Source organism: Lipotes vexillifer, unplaced genomic scaffold (assembly GCF_000442215.2).
Source record: "Lipotes vexillifer unplaced genomic scaffold, Lipotes_vexillifer_v1.1 scaffold491, whole genome shotgun sequence".
NCBI lineage: Eukaryota > Metazoa > Chordata > Mammalia > Artiodactyla > Lipotidae > Lipotes > Lipotes vexillifer.
Window position 1 is genome coordinate 139,469 of NW_006770548.1, and position 22,975 is coordinate 162,443.

The 22,975-nt window shown below is 38.4% G+C and overlaps 1 protein-coding gene across 1 annotated transcript in view; it reads right to left on the reverse strand.

Annotated features, from left to right (window-relative positions):
• SMARCC1 (SWI/SNF related BAF chromatin remodeling complex subunit C1) overlaps positions 1 to 22,975 on the reverse strand; it is a 183,885-nt gene that overhangs the window by 97,659 nt on the left and 63,251 nt on the right. The window contains exons 9-12 of the mRNA XM_007446140.1: positions 15,341 to 15,466; positions 13,275 to 13,396; positions 10,268 to 10,392; positions 6,269 to 6,328 (exon numbers count right to left, since the gene is read on the reverse strand). Coding sequence (XP_007446202.1) covers positions 6,269 to 6,328; positions 10,268 to 10,392; positions 13,275 to 13,396; positions 15,341 to 15,466 — 433 coding nt within the window. The remainder of the gene's footprint in view (positions 1 to 6,268; positions 6,329 to 10,267; positions 10,393 to 13,274; positions 13,397 to 15,340; positions 15,467 to 22,975) is intronic.

Below are 22,975 nucleotides of genomic sequence, written 5' to 3' on the forward strand. Positions count from 1 at the left end.
GCAACTAAGCCCGTGCGTCACAACTACTGAGCCTGCACTCTACAGCCTGTGGGCCCCAACAACTGAGCCCGCGTGCCACGACTACTGAAGCCCATGCACCTATAGCCCATACTCCACAACAAGAGAAGCCACAGCAATAAGCCCACACACCACAACAAAGTGTAGCCCCTGCTCGCTGCAACTAGAGAAAAGCCCACATGCAGCAACGAAGACCCAGTGCAGCCAAAAATAAATAAAATAAAATAAACAAATAAATTTATATTTTTTAAAAATGCTAAAGACACAATTATGAACAAGAAAAATTCCCTGTCTTTATGGAGTTTATATTCCAGTTAAGAGTGGCAGGAGATGGAAGAGAAAATAAACAAACAATAAGATATCAAATGTTGAAAACTGCTATACACAGAGGGAGGAACACTCCCGAGCTCATTCTACGAGGCCACCATCACCCTGATACCAAAACCAGACAAGGATGTCACAAAGAAAGAAAACTACAGGCCAATATCACTGATGAACATAGATGCAAGAATCCTCAACAAAATACTGGCAAACAGAACTCAACAGCACATTAGAAGGATCATATACCATGATCGGGGGGGTTTATCCCAGGAATGCAAGGATTCTTCAATATACACAAATCAATCAACGTGATACACCATATTAACAAACTGAAGGAGAAAAACCACATGATCATCTCAATAGATGCAGAGAAAGCTTTCGACAAAATTCAACCCCCATTTATGATAAAAACCCTCCAGAAAGTAGGCATAGAGGGAACTTATCTCAACATAATAAAGGCCATGTGTGACAAACCCAGAGCCAACAACGTCCTCAATGGTGAAAAACTGAAACCATTTCCACTAAGATCAGGAATAAGACAAGGTTGCCCACTCTCACCACTATTATTCAACATAGTTTTGGAGGTTTTAGCCACAGCAATCAGAGAAGAAAAAGAAATAAAAGGAATCCAAATCAGAAAAGAAGAAGTGAAGCTGTCGCTGTTTGCAGATGACATGATACTATACATAGAGAATCCTGGAGATGCTACCAGAAGACTACTGGAGCTGACTGGTGAATTTGGTAAAGTAGCAGGATGCAGAACTGATGCACAAAAGTCTCTTGCATTCCTATACACTAATAATGGGGAATCTGAAGGTGATATTGAGAAAACACTTCCATTTACTACTGCAATAAAAAGAATGAAATATCTGGGAGTAAGCCTACCTTGGGAGATGAAGGACCTGTATGCAGAAAATTATGGGACACTGATGAGAGAAACTGGAGATGATGCAGGTAGATGGAGAGGTATGCCATGTTCTTGGATTGGAAGAATCAACATTGTGAGGGTGAATATACTGCCCTATCAAACTACCACTGGCAGTTTTCACAGAACTGTAGCAAAGGATCTCATGGTTTGTATGGAGGCACGGGAGACCCCAAATAGTCAAAGCAATCTTAAGAAAGGCAGAGCTGGGGGAGTCGGGTTCCCTGACTTCAGACTGTGCTGCAGAGCTACGGTGGTCAAGGCAGTGTGGTGGTGGCACAGAAACAGAGGTGTAGATCGGTGGAGCAGGATGGAGGGCCCAGAGGTAAAGCCACGCACATATGGTCACCTTATCTTTCATAAAGGAGGTGGGAGTGTACAGTGGAGAAAAGACAGCCTCTTCGGTGAGTGGTGCTGGGAAAACTGGACAGCTACACATGGAGGAATGAAATTGGAACACTCCCTAACACCATACACAAAAATAAACTCAGAATGGATTGAAGACCTAAATGTAAAGCCAGACACTGTTAAACACTTAGAGGAAGGCATAGGTGGAACACTCCGTGACATGGATCACAGCAGGATCCTTTCTGACCCACCTCCTAGAGAGACGGAAATAAAAACAAAAAAAACAAATGGGACCTAAAGAAGCTTAGAAGCTTTTGCACAGCAAAGGAAACCACAGACAGGACAAAAAGGCCACCCTCAGAATGGGAGAAAATATTTGCAAATGAAGCAACTGACAAAGGATTAATCTCTGAAATTTAAAAGCAGCTCATGCAGCTCAATATCAAAAAGGCAAACAACCCAGTCCAAAAATGGGCAGAAGACCTGGGTAGACATTTCTCCAAAGAAGATATGCAGATTGCCAACAAACACATGAAAGAATGCTCAACATCATTAATCATTAGAGAAATGCAAATCAAAACTACAATGAGATACCACCTCACACCTGTCAGAGTGGCTATCATCAAAAAATCTACAAACAATGAATGCTGGAGAGGGTGTGGAGAAAAGGGAACCCTCTTGCACTGTTGGTGGGAATGTAAACTGATGCAGCCACTATGGAGAACAGTATGGAGGTTCCTTAAAAAACTAAAAATAAAGCTACCATACGACCCAGCGGTCCCACTACTGGGCATATATCCTGAGAAAACCATAGTTCGAAGGGAGTCGTGTACCACAGTGTTCACTGCAGCTCTATTTACGGTAGCCAGGACGTGGAGGCAACCTGGGTGTCCACTGATAGATGAATGGATAGAGGGGATGTAGCACATATATACAGTAGAGTACTGCTTGGCCATAAAAAGAAACAAAATTGAATTGTGGTGAGATGGATGGGCCTGGAGTCTGTCATACAGAGTGAAGTAAGTCAGAGAGAGAAAAACAAATGGCGTGTGCTAACACATATGTATGAAATATAAGAAAGGGAAAAACGGTGGTCATGAAGAGCCTGGGGGAAGGACGGGAATGGAGATGCAGATGTACCACAGAGTGGACTTGGGGACATGGGGAGGGGGAGGGGTCAGCTTGGACGAGGTGGGAGAGTGGCGTGGACATATATACACTACCAAATGTAAAACAGATAGCTGGTGGGGGTCGGCCGCATGGCACAGGGAGATCAGCTCGGTGCTTTGTGACCGCCTGGAGTGGTGGGATGGGGAGGGTGGGAGACGCAAGAGGGAAGAGATATGGGGATGTGTGTGTATGTATAGCTGATTCACTTTGTCACAAGGCAGAAGCTAACACACCATTGTAAAGCAATTATACTCCAATAATGATGTTTAAAAAAAAAGAAAACTGCTATACAGAGACTAAAAACAAAATAATACATTTTAGAGAGGAATTGGGTGGGTGGATCCTTCAGAGCAAATATAGAGGAAAATCCTGAGAAGGTGACATTTAAGCTGCAACCTGAGAGAAGGATAAAGCAAGCATTCCACGGAGAGAAAGAAGCCAAATCAAAGAACCTCAGGCACGGATGTACCCCATGACTTCACAAAACTGTGGGCATGAATAGAAGCTGAGAAAAATGAGCGGGACACAAGAGCAGAGTGCAATGATACAAAGCACTAGCACCACAGATAGACAGTCCTGGATCTGAATCTGTGCTCTCTCACTTAATAGCTGTACACTTAGGAACGTTACTGAACCCCTCCAGTCTCTATTTCCTAATCAATGAATCGGGGCTAACATGGTTTTATGGAGAAACGCAAACATATATAGCATGACACCTGACAGGTACTCATGAAACATAAAGATGGACCCTGTTCCTTGATTTGTAAATTAGAGATAAACATCCGCTAAAAGCAGACGTGCGGTAAGTTACAGCACTACCAACACTGAGTCATCCAACTCTGCAGAGGGACTATTTTTTTCTTAGGAAGTGACTAACAAAGAATTCTGGGTAAGGCCGTGAAAAATGAACTTTTTGTCCTTTGGGTCTTAGTAAACCAAAGGATAATCAACTTCTCACTAAATGGTGGTAGTACAATATAATGATTGCACTCTCTCTGGTCAACTTATACTATTTCATTTTAGTGTAACAGATTTTCATCCCTGAAGGAGTTTGGTACCCAATGGAAATAGACTTCTGATAATACAAAAGTAGGAGGGGCACCCTTCATTCTGACTCCTAGATGGTAATACTCAATAAATGTTCTCTTCCTCCTTCTAGATGCGGGCAAATACACTCTCACCTCAGCCCCTGAATCTTGACCTTCCAGAGATCTCACAAAAGAAAGAAATGACTGGGTATTCTTGGCTCAGTGGCATATAAGGCAAAATATGGATCAGTTAAAAAACAAACAACTCTGAACAATAATTCTCAGTTGATGGATCAAGTCACCCTTGGCATGGTTCAGGTTATAGCCAATGCAGAAAGTCAGATGCTTAAACGATACATGGGAAGCCTGTTGGTCCCTGGATGAAAGGCCAGGACAACAATTTCAAATTCCAAAGAGCCAAACTCTCCAGCTATGGTCAGCAGCATCCACAGCCACAGCACTCCTGATTGAGACCTCAATTTGTTCACAAATACAATGGGAAGATCCCCTATACCCAGCACTAGAACTTTTAATCCAGTTGGAATCCCATCCTTTTCCTACAATTGGCTTCAATTTGACTCCTCTGATAAAATCTACGACAAAAATACTCTAATAGTCACATCACTTTTAAAAAGACAATTGTCCACTCCCTTAAAACTACAGAATTATTCTTCTTCGGGATATAACTTTAAAAATATAAACTATCATTCTATTTAACAAATTGTCCCAGTGAAGAGTATTCAAGTCTTAACAATATTTTACCCTCTCAAATTATTAAGAATATAAAACAAAAGACTGTTTATAGTTAGTTTTTGCTTTCTTGGCCTTTGATTCAGTGGATAAGTGATGGCTGTAGAATAGGTGACATAAACTTATGGAAAATGAAAATTACTACTAGTTACTCAAGATCCATATTCTATTAATAATGTTAAAAACAATTATGATAGAAGGATTTTGACAGTATTTTTTTGTTTATTTTGTTGACTTAATAACACCTTTATATAAACTGTCATCAAGACAATTTTCTGCTTTACTTTCAACTTAACCAAAAATAGAACCATCCAATGATGTACAATTACAGGCTTTATGCCAGAAAAAGCAAGATGTATTTAATGAAATGAAGTAGAAAAACTCTCCCAAACACCCACTCATGCCTGCCATCAAGAATCACAGCAGTTTATTTGAAATACAGAATTCACTTGACTAGGACACAGTGAAATACAAGTCTCATTTTCCACATAAGGAGATCTTGAAAATCCCTATTAGGTCTAAAATCCCATCAGTTCATAAATTTAATATATACTGAAAACACGAGGATCCCCTTTGATTTTTACAAATGAAGAAAGTAAATGAGATCATTATATATATAACTATCAGGAACAAAGATGTTTAAAACTATCCTTACTTTTAAAAACTGGAACAAGTGACTACCCTCAAAGCACATCCAAGAATTAGACCTTACTTGTGAAAGTGTACTCTGTAACTGGAAAATACAGTAAAAGGATGATGTGACTCTCATTTTATCCTATTAAGGAAATTTTCTCTTTTTTAAAATATTTACTTATTTGGCTGCACCGGGTCTTAGTTGCGGCATGCGGGCTCTTAGCTGCAGCACGCGAACTCTTAGTTGTGGCATGCATGTGGGAACTAGTTCCCTGACCAGGAATCAAACCCAGGCCTCCTGCATTGGGAGCACAGCGAAGTCTTAACCACTGGACCATCAGGGAAGTCCTAAGGAAAGTTTCTGTTGGCTTACAAAGTATTAACAGTCAACAGATTCTTGTTCTGAAGACACAAAATCAATTCGCAAATGTGAAACAAATACTTCAGGCAGATTATAAAAAGTGCTCTAATTATAACTGTTTCTTTAAAACTCAGATATTCCGATTTAGATATAATATTACCACCTTTGCTAGTTTGCAGGAAAACATTACGTTCTGAGAGAGGCAGATCAGTAAGAATGGAGAGAGTGGATCATAAGAAATTAAATTTCCTGGGCTTCCCTGGTGGCACAGTGGTTGAGAATCTGCCTGCCAATGCAGGGGACACGGGTTCGAGCTCTGGTCTGGGAAGAGGCCACACGCCGCGGAGCAACTGGGCCCGTGAGCCACAACTATTGAGCCTGCGCATCTGGAGCCTGTGCTACGCAACAAGAGAGGCCGCGACAGTGAGAGGCCCGCACACCGCGATGAAGAGTGGCCCCCGCTCGCCGCAACTAGAGAAAGCCCTTGCACAGAAACGAAGACCCAACACAGCCAAAAATAAATAAATTTATTAAAGAAAAAAAGAAATTAAATTTCCTAATATGGTAGCAAACTAAATATCAACGGTACTAACATAGCCATAGATAATATCTGTGCTAGAAAGCATAGCAACTGAAATCTCTCAGTAAAGAAAGGATTATTAAGGGAGCTGACATATTCAAGAGACAAAACTGTATAGATTTTCTGATTTTTACCTAGATCTGCTACAGTTCCTCCTTTAACAGGTGTATTTTCACTATCTTTCTTTGGGTTTACTAGAAAGAAAAAAAAAAAGAATTATGTTTTTGGGGGAAAGTTCAACTTGTTTTTAAGAAAACAGAATAGAAGATTAAAAAATACACGACTCTCACTGCATCTCCACCATTATTCAGTACTTACCTTTGTGTAAAACCTACTCACCTTCATGTAAAAACCGCAAGCCCAGCTGAGAAACATTAACACTTAATGTAACAGACAATATTCTGTAATTAATTAAACAAGCAGCAATCTTTTTCATCATAAAAGCAAACAATACAGAAATAACAATACAGAGAGAAAACCCTGAAAAGAACCTTTTAACCACTTTACCAAAAGTATTTTTTGTGTTTTTTTGTGCACTTGTGGATTCCCACTTCTGTGCCATTCATTAAGACAGACAAATTGAGGGAGAACCAATACCTTTTATAAATCTATGTAGACTTCAAAACATTCTGAGGGTTTTTAAATCTTACAGATATAAAGTTATCATACTGTGCTTATTTCCTTAGTACTCTACTTTTCTACTTTTGTACTTAGGTTTCTACTTTTGTAACAGTGCGCCTGTGTGATCTTTCCACGTATTTTTAGTTACGTCTCTTTCGTTTTTAATAGACACTCTGTGTCCATGAGTGGATCATGAGGTAACTAGCCCTGTATCAATGGAAACTTCATTTATTTTCAATTTTTCATTACTGTGTAATCAACATTCTTTTATCTTTATGCATGCATGTAATTACTTAATATGGATTATGAAATCAAAACTGTTATTGTACAGTTTTTTAAATTTAATAGATATAGCCAAATTGTGTTAAGTGCCTTATCAATGTATACTTCCATCAATAGCATTTGAGAGTACTCACTTCCTCAAAACAGTTGTACTTTGGGGATCATCTACTTTCTAAGTTTTGGAAATCACACGGATGAAAAGTTACTTTAATGATTTACATATCCTTGGTTATGTGAGATTAAGCATCTTTTCATAGATTTACTGACCCCAGGTTTTTAAATAAAATTACCAGTACATAATACTTTGTCCTTTATTCCATAAGGTTTAAGGATCTTTATACATATTTAGGGTTTTAATTCTTTGTTTGTTAAATGGGTAATGAATATTTTCTCTAAGACTAACACTTGTTTAAAGTACATTAGTATTTGGAAATTTACTTTTATAGTTTTGTTTTTATTTTATTTTTTAAACTAATTAATTAATTTATTTTTTGGCTGTGTCGGGGGCCACACTGGGTCTTCGTTGCTGCGCGTGGGCTTTCTCTAGTTGCAGCGAGTAGGGGCTACTCTTCGTTGCAGTGTGCAGGCTTCTCATTGTGGGGGGTTCTCTTGTTGCGGAGCACAGGCTCTAGGCACACAGGCTTCAGCCATTGTGGCATGCAGGCTCAGTACTTGTGGCTCACAGCCTCTAGAGTGCAGGCTCAGTAGTTGTGGCACGTGGGCTTAGCTGCTCCGCGGCACATGGGATCTTCCTGGACCACGGCTTGAACCCGTGTCGCCTGCATTGGCAGGCGGATTCTTAACCACTGCACAACCAGGGAAGTCCCTACAGTTTTGTTTTTAAATTGAGCACTTTAATCCACCTGAAGTTTAAATTCTTATACACGATACAAAGAAAAATACTAAAATTTACAGGACTTGTGGAACAGTCTGATCTTTTCCCATTTATTTGTGTCGCTAAATTCATAATAATTTAAATTTATTCACAAATATAGATCTACATCTGAATTTCCCATTCTATTTTTTCTTGTTTTGGCTGCGTTGGGTCTTTGTTGCAGCATGCAGGATCTTTCATTGCAGGCACAAAGGCTCTTCGTTGCGGCACGAGGGCTTCTCTCTAGTTGTGGCGTGCAGGCTCCAGGGTGCGTGGGCTCTGTAGTTGTGCTTGAGCTCCAGGACGCATGGGCTCTGTAGTTTGCAGCACTGGGGCTCTCTAGTTGAGGTGCACGGGCTCAGCTGCCCTGCAGCACGTGGGATCTTAGTTCCCCACCCAGGGATAGAACCCGTGTCCCTGCATTGGAAGGCGGATTCTTAACCATTGGACCACCAGAGAAGTCCTCGAACTGGCCATTCTATTCCACTGATGAATGCAGCCATTCTTGTGTCTAAACCATACTACATTAATTATTATAGCTTCCCAGTTTTAGATGGTTCTCTCTTAGGACTATCACCACCTTCACAGTTTTTATTTAAAATTATTCTTTTGATTGCCTTTGTGAATTTTCTCTTCTATATGACCTTTAAAATATATTTGTGTGGTTTTTATTGCCCAATTTTGTATAACACAGTGATTTTTAGAAACTCATGTAACATTATAGATGACTATATTTTTCATTTCTTAAAAATACAAATGACTACTTAAAAAAGAACAAAAAAGAAAAATGTTGTAGAGATTACAACACACATCAAAGTAAAATACATGAAAACATTACAAGACAGGAGAGGGCATAGGTTAGATAATATTATGGTAAATTTCATACATTTTTATCTCAACTAGACAACAATGATTCTAAATCAATTTGATAAATTAAGGATATATTATATACTGTAATCCCTAGAGCAACCACTAAGAAAAATATAGCTAAAAAGCAAATAGAGAATAAGAAAATCCATAGACAGGAAGTAGTATAGTGGTTGCCAACACATGGGAAAGGGAATAATTTGGACTAACTCCTAATAAGTACAGGGTTTCTTTTCATAGGGATGAAAACATCTGGAATTAAGACAGTGGTGATGACTGCACAACATAGTGAGTTTACTAAAAACCATTGCAGTGATTAAAATACACTTTAAAATGGTGACTTTTATGCTCTGTGAAGTTTAAAACTATGCTATATATAGGGACTTCCCTGGTGGTCCAGTGGTTAAGACTGCTCTTCCAATGCAGGGGGCATAGGTTCGATCCCTGGTTGGGGAACTGGGATCCCACATGCCACGCTGCATGGCCAAAAAATACACAAAAAAACAAAACTATGCTATATATAAAAGAAACCATGTAAGTTCGAAAAGAAAAGAAAATAGCGAGGGGCTAGAACAGAACACTAAAAGCTAAAGAGGAAATGAGAGGGACAAATGGGAAAAAAAACAGCATGATTGTAGACTTAAACCCAACCATATAGATAATTGTTACATTTAAGTGGACTATATACTCCAATTAAAAACAGAAAATGTGTATATTGGGGGAAAGAACTAAGTCTCCACAAATTGATGTTTAAAAGCGATGCTTTACATAATTAGAGTGAAAGTAAAAGAATGCCAGAGAGGTACAAATTGAAAACATAAAATGTAAGAAAAAATTTATAGGACTGCTGAAGTCCTAAGTACAGTGGAGACTAATAAAACGTAGAAATTTAATGAAAAGGATGTGGTGAGATGAGGCTTTATTATTATCAGAGAACTTAGATTTCAAGACAAGCACTATTATTATGGCATCTAGAGACATGATACAAGCCTCAATTCATCAGAAGAACAACGATGATCTAGATGTATATGCCCTTAAACAGAAGAGCTTCAAAGTACAAGAAAATACAGGAAGAAAAAAATTTAACAGGAATAAAGGGACAAACAGACAAATCCACAATCACAGTTAAAAAGGTCTAACATCCGCCTCCCAATAACTGATTTAAATAGGTTGAATTGTGCATAGATACATACTCCATTTTTCCATACGTATATTGATTCTGTTGGGATTTTAAAACCACTAACTTTAAAGCATTACTAAATTTCGAGAACTTTTTGATCACAGTGTGTTTTCCCAATAAATAGCAAAAGTATACCAAAAGACAGGAAAAGAGGGAATTTCACATACGTTAACCTTAAAGGGGGAATCTATTAATATTTGAAAGTTAAGAATTGGAGACACAGAGCAAGAAGCGAATCATCCCACGGCACCGCTGAGAATAATTAAATCACGTCTAACACTCTCATAGTCTAGGCAAAAGGATACAAACCATTTTTTGGAAGAACCACCTCCTCTATGTTGGGTACAGGTGTTGGGTCTTCCATGTCCTTGGTAAGATCTTCTTGCTCATCTTCCTCTTTCTGACTTCTCCGCTTCCCATAAAGACTAGCTTGGCTACAACATAAGATACATAATCACAAACAAGACTGACGATAGCTAGTTACACCAAACAATTTCAGAGGCTTTAAATACACTATTAGAGAATCTATGTTCAGAATCACTTTAAAAGACAAACAGAAATCAAAAAAATTAGATACATTCCCCAAATTACATCTAACCAGTCAAAAGGAAAAGAAAACTTATAGGGCACAAGAAATGACCACAGAAATTCTACAATACAAATTTGACACTACCCTAAAAGGTGCTTAGTGTAATAAAAAAAATCTGCTACGGAAATACAGCACATATTTTATCTCAGATCATTAAGAATCACTTACATAAGAAATTTTCTCAAACATATATATAAAAATAACTGCTTTTTGGATTTTTTTGGTTTTCCGTATTTTTCTGGCTCTTTGTATCATCCAAACATCAGGAACTGCAAAGTAAAATCACTTAGGACGGTACTAACTTTTGTATTTTGTAAAAATTGCCATTGTTCTTTCACCACCTGAATTCAATCAAATCAACATTTATTTTTAAAATTAACACATGCCAGGGCTTCCCTGGTGGCGCAGTGGTTGAGAGTCCGCCTGCCAATGCAGGGGACACGGGTTTGTGCCCCGGTCTGGGAACATCCCACATGCCGTGGAGCGGCTAGGCCCGTGAGCCATGGCCGCTGAGCCTGCGCGTCCGGAGCCTGTGCTCCGCGACGAGAGAGGCCACAACGGTGAGAGGCCCGCGTACCGCAAAAAACAAAAACAAAACCTAACATATGCCAGAAAGCATATTAAAGTTCAAACAAGAATGGAATGATTCCTTACCTTGAGGAATTACAGGGAATTCAGGACAGAAATCATTAACTACCTCATATAATGTGATGTGTACCAATACAAAGAAACGAATACAAGGACCACAAAAATACAACTCAGAGAAAGAGAACTGTAACAATTTACTAAAAAGTTAGCAATATTTCAGGATGATGAGTAAAAGCATAAAAGCTTAAGAAAAAAAATTTCCCATTTTGGAGTAGTAATCTAGAATACACCGACAAGGGATGCAGAATGGAGAAAGAGCTTGCTGAGTCCTCACACTGCTGAGAGAACGCTCCAAGTTCTCTTTTTAGAGGGACAACATGTTGGCATAGGTTAGAATAAGGTATACAGAGTAAAAAAATTTGTTTAGTAAAAATTACATGACAATTGTTTTTTAAGCCTATGAAACTAAAGGTGGCAAGGAGGTAAAATACTTCAAAATGAAGAAAAGATGCAGGGAAGATGAATAAAAACAACTGTTAGGAAAACAGGTTTCAAGATGTTTTAGTTAAATAGACTATTCTAAGGGGAGACTTAAATGAGCAAAGTCCTGCTCATTAGAAGGCAGATGCATTCAATTACAGGACACGCATACCTTTATTTTGGGAAACTAAATTTGGTGGGTATTATACTCAGAGTAGAGGCTAAATGCCACCACTGTGAGCATCCCAGACATCACATTTTGGTTCTGTGACCACTCATGTCCTGGCAGCCCATCTTAGCCCATAAAGGGGAGAGTAGCACATCGATTTCAGGCCGGGAAACATCTGGAAAAGTTGTTATGATATTCTTTACAAGGATCTCAGGTAGCTCTGAAATCTCTAAACATCAACAGTAAGTTTCAGAATGCAAGTTTAAGAGATAAGGTTACCCTCAATAATCCCCAAGAAAAACCTATTTTGTTCTTTTAATTTTTATGTCACAGTACATGTGACTTGATAAAATAAAAATCTTTTTATAACTGTAACTGACTTATTAATATTATTTATAAAACTAAATAAGAGTTTCTTAACTTCCCTAAAATCTTCTACGCATGGTTAAGAATGCTTCAAGTAACCTTACCCTTCAAGAAATAACGTGATTCAAGGCATGTTCTGGGCAACAGAAGGCAAATTTGGCTAGAGAAGAAAGTCACAAAAGGAAGCTGATGGAGAGAAGACGACTGCACCGTAAAGATCTACTTGACAGCAGCCAGGAAGTCGACAAATTTACTACCACGTGAAAAGAATAAATTTTGCAAACTGTCATTTTCTAAAACTAAACTATAACCTCTGAAAAACTGCTTAAAATATATTTTGAGGAACTTCCCTGGTGGTCCAGTGGTTAAGATTTCGCCTTCCAATGCAGGGGGTGTGGGTTCGATCCTCAGTAGGGGAGCTAGGATCCCACATGCCTCCCCGCCAAAAAAAACAAAGACATAAAACAGAAGCAATATTGTAACAAATTCAATAAAGACTTTAAAAATGGTCCACATAAAAAAAAAAAAGCCTAAAATATGTTTTGAGCTAGACAACCCTGAAATTATTAAGTATCTACTTAGTACATAATCATAAAATTATTTACTGTCTACCATTTATAGGTATCTACTTCAGGCCAGGCACTGTGCAAGGTCTTTAAAGTCTCAATCCTCACAACAACCTATTTAATAGAAACCAAAATCTCCACTCAAGCAAGATTCACTAAGTACAAACTTGACTTACTGAATAAAGCACTACACTGCTGCAATTTGCAGAATATGGAGCAGACAGAGGTTCAACTCCTCTATAAGTCATTTGGATCATGTATGGGACAGGTGGTAAAACTGGAGAAAGACAGTAACTCTCGTGAATATAATTTCTTAAATTCCTTACCAGCCACACTTCTCAATACAAACATTGATACAGAAAAAACGTTCTATTCAGAGATAGAAATGTATAAAATTGACATAAGATGCCCATAAGATAACATCCCATAACAAGACGAGCTATCAAAGCAAAGACTTCCAACTAAGTCAAAGTAAGACAAACGTCCAAAGTAAATGTAAAAATCTGCAAAGTTCTTTAGTCTGTTTCAGTGCCTTCTGAATCATGTTGCAGTTCTTACCCTTTCTTCCCACTCTTCTTCCGGGATTCTGTGGGTGTGGGAGGTGGAGGGGAAGGTGAATGTTTCCTCTTTCGAGCATTAGCTGATGCTTTTCTATCTCTTCTCTCTGGACTTCTGACTGGCTAGGAAGAAGTAAATGGAAGTAAATATCAGCTAGCTTTGCTGACTCCTCAGTTTCTACAAACCCTTGTCCAAAGGTGAGTTTTCACAAAGATAATACCAAACACAAGTGCGCAGAGGAAATGAAAGGCACAACATTAAGCATCCTGGACCATAAGCAGTCAGGACTTTCCCTCACCTTCCAGGTGATGCACCATCAATGGATATATCAGAACCATCCCACAGGTATTCAAACTATGCTACAAAACAGACATGCCCAAACCCCTCACAACTAAAAACTGTTCCTGTTCAAATTCTGTGTTCCCAGGTGGGAAAAGCATTCTCAATAACCACTGGAAAAATATGAAACACATGCTATTAAATTAATGAAATACAAAGACTGGCTGAATGATCTTGTGAAAATGTACCAGAAACTACTCCTAGTTCATCATTAAAAGGAATATAAAATGACTCAAAGAGGTAAAATTTTACAAGACTGCAACTTATGATTTAAAAGTCAACCCACAGGTGTAAAACTATCCCTATCTGCAGATGACATGATCTTATATATGGATAACCCCAAGGAATCCACAAAAAAACTATTAGAGCTAATAAACGAGCTCAGCATAGCTGCAGGCCATACATCAATACACAAAAGTCAGCCTGTAGATGATAAATTTAATACCAATTTAATAAAACAGACCATAATAAAGAAAATACACCTAAAATAATCCACAGTATTGCATCTGAGGTTGAAAAACGAATCAGAGATTAAAACATCAATTAGACATTAATGATTGGGACTTCCCTGGTGGCACCGTGGTTAAGAATCCGCCTGCCAATGCAGGGAACACGGGTTCGAGCTCTGGTCCAGGAAGATCCCACATGCCGCGGAACAATTAAGCCCGTGTACCACAACTACTGAGCCCGTGTGCTCCAACTACTGAAGCCAGCGCACCTAGAGCCTGTGCTCCACAAGAGAAGCCACCACAATGAGAAGCCTGTGCGCCGCAACGAAGCATAGCCCCCACTCGCCGCAATGAGAGAAAGCCCACACGCAGCAACGAAGACCCAACGCAGGCAAAAAAAAAAATATCCAAAGCAAATAGCGATGAACTAAAAATAAAAAGATATGAGAAAGACTCAGTTTTTAAATATTTTTCTTAAAGATAAAGAATATATGGTGTGTGACAGACTTTTAGTAAGAAAGTCTTGGGGCTGAAAATAGGTATGAAAGAACTACACTTTCTAAATTATTGGTTAAAAGTATATGCCTCAAAGATTTTTTTCAAAAAACTGAAAAACAAAACCAAAAGCAAAAATCTTAAGGGTCCCCAATGAAAAAAGACTTCCGGAATCACAGGTGTCTATCTGAAGCTGTCATAACCCAACACTAACAAATCTAAGCCTTCTTCTCAGTCTCAAGTCTTCCTCTAGTGACACACCTACCTCCCAACTTGTGACTTATAACGAAACATGGATAAATATTTAAATGGTTGGGCTTCTTAAAGGATTAAAGAGTATTAAATGTCAAGTCCCCCTACCTGAAAAAAGGAATGAACTGTAACTATGAGACCTTTAAGGCCTATACTTTATACTAACTACTATATGTTCCTTAACAAAGCTATTAAAAAATATTAAAACTAAATCAGTTTTCCCTTGGAAAATGAACAGCTAAGTTAAATTACCCTGTGATGACATTTGGTTCACAAAATTAATACTCAGATCTAGAGAACAAAATCAGTTGTACTACCTTGCACACTGCATGGACCACTTTAAATCTTAATGACCCTCTGAGATTCTCATGCCCCTTTTTGGGGGATGCCAGCTCCTGAGATGGTTGTTATGGCCATTTAGTAACTTTTATATACACTTGATGGCTGAAAGTTTATTAATGAAGATTTGATAACATTCAGGCCAAGAAAGAAGAAAACACCAAGTGAGAAAAATGTTGCCAAACCAAATACCTCTTCATTCTTTGTTGAAATTCGCTGACGAAAACTCACGGGCTTCCTGTTCTCATCCACCTCATAATCCTCCTCATTCATCCATTCATTGAAAACATCAGTGTCCAAAATCCATTTTGCATGAACCTAAAATCACATCAAAGCATGAATATCTACATAAGTAATAAATCACTACAGTTTTTAAAGTATTCAAAATGAAAGTAGCTGATTTATTACACTCAAAGCCTCAACTGCATAGAACAGTTTAAAAATACGACTATTAGTGACATATGAGTGGCAACTTAACGATTTCAATTTTTATTCCATGTCTTTTACTGAGTAAACAGTAAAAAAGCATGACTGGTTTTGTGTAGACTGAGGCTTTGATAACCAAGACCCTGAAATTGGATAATCATGTCATCTTTTTTCTTTATTTCAGTTTCATTTAGGTGTAAATGAAAAATTGATTAAGGTGTACGTTGTGATTTGATATACATACACATTGTGAAAGGATTCACCCCCCCAGCAAGTTAATACATCCACCCCCTCACATATTTATCTTGCGTGCATGTGCACGCCCGTGCATATGAGATCACTGAAGTCTACTCTCTTAGCAAATTTCAACTTTACAGTACAGTGTTACCAACTTTTGTCACATTTGACATTAGCTCCTCAGACCTAATTTATCTTATAGCTGAAAACTGGTACCCTTTTACCAACCGTTTCCTATTTCTCCTACCCCCCAATCCCTGGCAACCACTTTTCTACAGTTTCTAGGAGTTTGACTTTTTTTTTTTTCTTTGAAGATTCCACATATAAGTGACACCATGCAGTACTTGTATTTCTCTATTTGGCTTATTTCACTTATCGTGGCATCTTCATCTTCACAAAAATCAGTGACAGAAATATTCAAAGGCAAAAGGCCAAAGTAAATCATTGCTTTAGGCATAAAGAATGTCTCTAGGTTTATACATTCGATAACATTCTAAGAAATGATGAAAGAGGACATTTACTGACATGTTGCCCAGCCCTGTCAAGTACACATGGTGCTCTAAAGAGGCCTTTCAGGGACAGCCAAGGTTAGGACAGGGTGGAGAAGTGAGAGTCAGATTTGGGGTTCTTCCCAGTCCTTTACATGGCCACTTCTTTTGTTTTTGTTTTTTTTGTTAACGTTTCTAAGAATAAAAGGAAGGGTTCTCTGGATGTTATATAGATACACATGTAGATACGGATATATACAGATATTTAAACCACAGGCCTAGCCTCTATAATACTTCTATTTATTCAACAGTATTTCTCAAAGTGAGCACAATTGGAAATTAGGGACTAGACTTCTTTCCTGTGTGGGACTGCTGTTCAGTCATGGGTGTGTGTGTGTGTGTGTGTGTTGCAATTAACATGCTGTTCAGTCATGGGTGGTGTGTGTGTGTGTGTGTGTGTGTGTGTGTTGCAATTAACATGGCCAGTCACGAATCATTAAAATACTAACATGAGAGCAAAGAGAGAAAAAGAGAGCAGCAACTACAGCTATGAAGCCTTCAGGAACTAAAAACCTACAACACAGCAATCACTGAGACTATATGGACTCGAAATATAAAAATATTTTGTCAATCTAAGCTCCCCACTGCTCCCTCCTTGTATTTTTTAAAAAAGGAAACATTACTACATTGGTTGTTAAGGATATTGCCTGAATGATATACTGCTTTAAGAAAGACATCAACCTAACTACATGCCTCTTTTCCTCCCAAAACTAGAGCTACACAGTAACAAACACAAAATTAATACCCGTCAAGAAGAATACAAGACCTTAAATGATGTAACTAGAAAAGACTCCTATATGTATAAATTATGAGAATGGGATATATAGAGCATGAGAAACCTTAAGCTAATTAGAGAAAAAATCTATTTAAAGGCATGACTATGTTCAAGAAAAGGGTAAATTAATTCAGTTATATAATTAATTGCAGAAAAATTTAATTCAGTAATTAATTCAGAAAAACTTATGTCACAGCATTTGAAAACATAATAGTCTTTTCCAAATTATTCACAAGTATGTATATATTTTAAAAGTAGAGCTGAATATTCACATTATACATTCTTTACTATCCAGAAGACCTTGAGAGAATCCTCTTGAGAAAGTATGTGAGGACAGTACGGACAACTAATAATCATTTGTGCCAGGCACTCTGCTGAACACCTTACATATAATATGATCTTATTTAATCCCGCTAAGCAAGGCAGGTTAGTCTCTCCAGTTTTCCAAATCAGCAAACTGGGGCACAGAGTGGCAGCAAGCTGCCCAGTTACTTACCTACCAAGAGGCAAAGCTTTGCACAGAGTTTTGCCTAAGCTCTTATGCCACTATGCTCTATTATCTGTCTCATAAAAACACCTTAGGGTCAGAATAATATAATAGGTTGTTCAACCTTCAGCAAAATTATCTAACTTCTGTAACCCAGTTTCCTTACCTATGAAATGATCCAATGGTAAACTCTGCTATCAAGCCCAGTCCTAAACTTCTGACAACTATAATCTTCAACATAGTATGTTTCCAAAAGTCCTTTCGTAATACTTTACAATGTTATATGGCTCACAAGTCATATAGTTTATCCCTTTAATCAACATTTTTTTCCAAGTAACAACTTAACTGTTTGACTAGACAGATGTCTAGATTTGACTACACACAAAGATATATGTTTGAAACTGCTAGACAATGCTGGAGGCTCAGTAGTTCTAACATCAGAGAGCACACTTCACATTTTTTTCAAGTTTTCAATGAGAAAAGTTTGGTTATAACCTCTCAGATTACATTTAAAGGTAGTTTGGGTTGTTGTTTAAAATCATCTTCCCTGAAGATAATGGGACAACACAAATATAGCAGGAATTGGTATGCTTTTTTTTGGGGGGGGGGGGGGGAAGGGTCAGATACTAAATATTTTAGGCTTGCAAGCCATATGTTCTCTGTATCTACTCAACTTTGCTGTTATAGTGTGCAATCAGCCACAGAAAATACATAAATGAACGGGTTTGGTGGTGATCTAATACAATTTTATATACAAAAACAGGTGGCTATAATTTGCCAACCCTTGTAAAAGGAAAAGTAGTTTTATCCAACTGACACTCCATATATGAGGTTTAATAGAGAAAAATTTTTCCAAAAATATACATTAATTACTATATGGTCATTCTGAGATGATCAATGAAATGTGAAGAAAATTATACAACTTAACTGAAAGATATAAAAGACCTAAATAAATTGGGAGAAAAATTGCCTCCACAAATTGAGAGGCTCAGTATTGTAAAGATGTCAGTTTTCTCCAAGTTGTTCTACAGATTAAATTTAATTCGAATCAAAATCCCAATGAGTTTGTTTAATATGGACCTTAACAAGCTGATTCTAAACTTTACACAAAACAGCAAAGACCCAAAAGACTCCTGAAGAAAAAAGTGGGAGTACTCAAGTCAGAACAAATAACTAATAAAACTTTATAAGAGAGTCAAGAAACAAATCACGACATACATAAAAATTTACTTTTAACAGAAATGTCTCGGATCAGTGGGGAGAGAAATCCAGCTTTAGTATTTTTCCACCTTGAAACTATAGCTGATCTAACACCATATGGGGAATTTTTTTTCCCCTACATCATAACATGTTTAAAAATTAATTCCAGGTAGATTAAAGATCTTTATATATGAAAGGCAAAACTAAAGAATTTTTAAAGATAATTTAAGAAAATATCGTGATGACCTTCGGATAGAAAACAAAAAGGTAAGCTACTAGGAAAACCTATGTTTTCAATTTTTATTTTGTAATAAATTTATTTATTTGATTTTATTTTTTATTTTTGGCTGCATTGGGTCTTTGTTGCTGCACGTGGGGGCTTTCTCTAGTAGCGACAAGCAGGGGCTACTCTTAGTTGCAGTGCGCTGGTTTCTCATTGCAGTGGCTTCTCTTGTTGCGGAGCATGGGCTCTAGGCACGCTAGCTTCAGCAGTTGTGGCACATGGGCTCAGTAGTTGTGGCTCGCAGGCTCTAGAGAACAGGCTCAGTAGTTGTGGCACACGGGGTTAGCTGCTCCGCAGTATGTGGGATCTTCCCGGACCAGGGCTCGAACCTGTGTCCCCTCCACTAGCAGGCGGATTCTTTTTCTTTTTTCTTTGTGGTACGTGGGCATCTCACTGTTGTGGCCTCTCCCGTTGCGGAGCACAGGCTCCAGGCACGCAGGCTCAGCGGCCATGGCTCACGGGCCCAGCTGTTACACGGCATGTGGGATCTTCCCAGACCGGGGCACGAACCCGTGTCCCCTGCATCAGCAGGCGGACTCAACCACTGCGCCACCAGGGAAGCCCTGGCAGGCGGATTCTTAACCACTGCACCACCAGGGAAGCCTAGAAAACGTATTTTTAACACAGGTAACTGATGATGTAACCACGCGTGTTAGTATGCAGAATACCTAAAGAACACCCACAAAGAAAAAGACAACGCAATGGAAAAAAAAAAAGCAAAAGGTGGAAACGAGCACTTCATAGAGGAAGAAACACCAAAGGTCAAAGAATTCATGAAAAGATGACAAAGCTATTTGGTAATAAGAGAAATACAAGTTAAAACCCTAAAGAAACACCACTTCACATCCATTAGATAGGTAAATATTACTAAGTCAGAATACACCAAGCAGGCCTTCCCTGGTGGCACAGTGGTTGAGAATCCACCTGCCAGTGCAGGGGACACAGATTCGATCCCTGGTCCGGGAAGATCCCACATGCTGTGGAGCAACCAAGCCCGTGCACCACAACTACTGAGCCTGTGCTCTAGAGCTCATGAGCCACAACCACTGAGTCTGTGTGCCGCAACTACTGAAGCCCGCACGCCTAAAGCCCATGCTCCACAACTAGAGAAGCCACCACAATGAGAAGCCCGCGCACTGCAATGAAGAGTAGCCCCTGCTCGCTGCAACTAGAGAAAGCCCGCACGCAGCAACGAAGACCCAACACAGCCAAAAATAAATAAATAAAATAAATTGAAAATAAAAAAAGAATACACCAAGCACTGGCCATGATACAGAGCATCCAGAAAACTTATACACCCTTAGCAAAATAAATTTTTACAACCATTTGGAAACAATACAGCTTTGTTTAGAAAAAGCGAATGTTCGCATTCCCTGAGACCCAGTAATTCCATTATGAACAAACACAAAGATGTATGTTCAGGAAAGTTCATAGTAGCATTTTTCATAGTACCTTAAAGTAGAAACTACCACACCCACCCACATTACAATGGATATATTGTGACATATGCATACACAAGACTACTTGTACTGCTATATACTACAGATGAACGATGCTGAACAAAAAGGCAAGTCACGAAAAAATACAATATGATTACACTGATATTAAAGCTTTTTAAATGTAAAAACTAAAACAGGATTTGTGTAGTTTTGGTTGTGTGTGCATGTGTGGTAAAACTGCATAAAAAAGACAAGCCAAACATTTAGAATAACGGTTAGCTCTGAGTGGGCAGGCCAAAGGATGAACATGGAATGCTTCAAAGGTAATGGTAATGTTCTTTTTTGAGAGTGGCAAGTACACAGGTGTTTTTTAAAACTGATCCGTTTTTATTATTCATATTTAATAAATGTTAATATCCACAATTTAACATTTTAAATTAAGTGCTAACTTTCTCATAGCAATCACATTTCCTCTAGAACAACAAAACAATACATAAGCATTGTTTTATACAATAATAGAGAAACTAAAATTCCAGTTCAAATTTTCTGACTAAAGACATGCTTAGTTAGCTCCTTTTCTCTAGGTTTCAGGGATAAGATCTTCAAGCATTAAAAAGTATTATACTAGGATTATATTCTCTTGAAGGTAAAATAAAAATGCAAGTTCAGGGCTTCCCTGGTGGCGCAGTGCTTGAGAGTCCACCTGCCGATGCAGGAGACGCGGGTTCGTGCCCCGTTTCGGGAGGATCCCACATGCCGCGGAGCGGCTGGGCCCGTGAGCCATGGCCGCTGGGCCTGCGCGTCCGGAGCCTGTGCTCCGCAAATGGGAGAGGCCACGACAGTGAGAGGCCCGCATAACGCAAGAAAAAAAAATAAAAAATAAAAAAATTAAAAAAAATATAAACTAACACACTGGACTTTTAACAAAAAGCATATGCATTTATTCTTAAAATGGATAACAGTGAGCACAAATTGGAATTTAGATTTCATAGGATACATTAAGAAAAAGTATTTAAATATGATAAATTAATTTAAAAAGGATAACCAACAAGAACCTACTGTATAGCACAGGGAACTCTGTGCTATATCTTGAGAACAAAAAATGGAGCTGGAGGAATCAGGCTGCCTGACTTCAGACTATACTACAAAGCTACAGTAATCAAGACAGTATGGTACTGGCACAAAAACAGAAAGATAGATCAATGGAATAGGATAGAAAGCCCAGAGATAAACCCATGCACATATGGTCACCTTATCTTTGATAAAGGTGGCAGGAATATACAGTGGAGAAAGGACAGCCTCTTCAATAAGTGGTGCTGGGAAAATTGGACAGGTACATGTAAAAGTATGAGATTAGATCACTCCCTAACACCATACACAAAAATAAGCTCAAAATGGATTAAAGACCTAAATGTAAGGCCAGAAACTATCAAACTCTTAGAGGAAAACATAGGCAGAACACTCTATGACATAAATCACAGCAAGATCCTTCTTGACCCATCTCCTAGAGTAATGGAGATAAAAACAAAAATAAACAAATGGGACCTAATGAAACTTCAAAGCTTTTGCACAGCAAAGGAAACCATAAACAAGACCAAAAGACAGCCCTCAGAATGGGAGAAAATATTTGCAAATGAATCAACTGACAAAGGATTAATCTCTAAAATTTACAGGCAGCTCATGCAGCTCAATAACAAAAAAATAAACAACCCAATCCAAAAATGGGCAGAAGACCTAAATAGACATTTCTCCAAAGAAGATATACAGACTGCCAACAAACACATGAAAGAATGCTCAACATCATTAATCATTAGAGAAATGCAAATCAAAACTACAATGAGATATCATCTCACACCAGTCAGAATGGCCATCATCAAAAAATCTAGAAACAATAAATGCTGGAGAGGGTGTGGAGAAAAGGGAACACTCTTGCACTGCTGGTGGGAATGTGAATTGGTTCAGCCACTATGGAGAACAGTATGGAGGTTCCTTAAAAAACTACAAATAGAACTACCATATGACCCAGCAATCCCACTACTAGGTATATACCCTGAGGAAACCAGAATTCAGAAAGAGTCATGTACCAAAATGTTCATTGCAGCTCTATTTACAATAGCCCGGAGATGGAAACAACCTAAGTGCCCGTCGTCGGATGAATGGATAAAGAAGATGTGGCACATATATACAATGGAATATTACTCAGCCATAAAAAGAAACGAAATTGAGCTATTTGTAATGAGGTGGATAGATCTAGAGTCTGTCATACAGAGTGAAGTAAGTCAGAAAGAGAAGGACAAATACCGTATGCTAACACATATATATGGAATTTAAGAAAAAAAAATGTTATGAAGAACCTAGGGGTAAAACAGGAATAAAGACAGAGACCTACTGGAGAACAGACTTGAGGATATGGGGAGGGGGAAGGGTGAGGT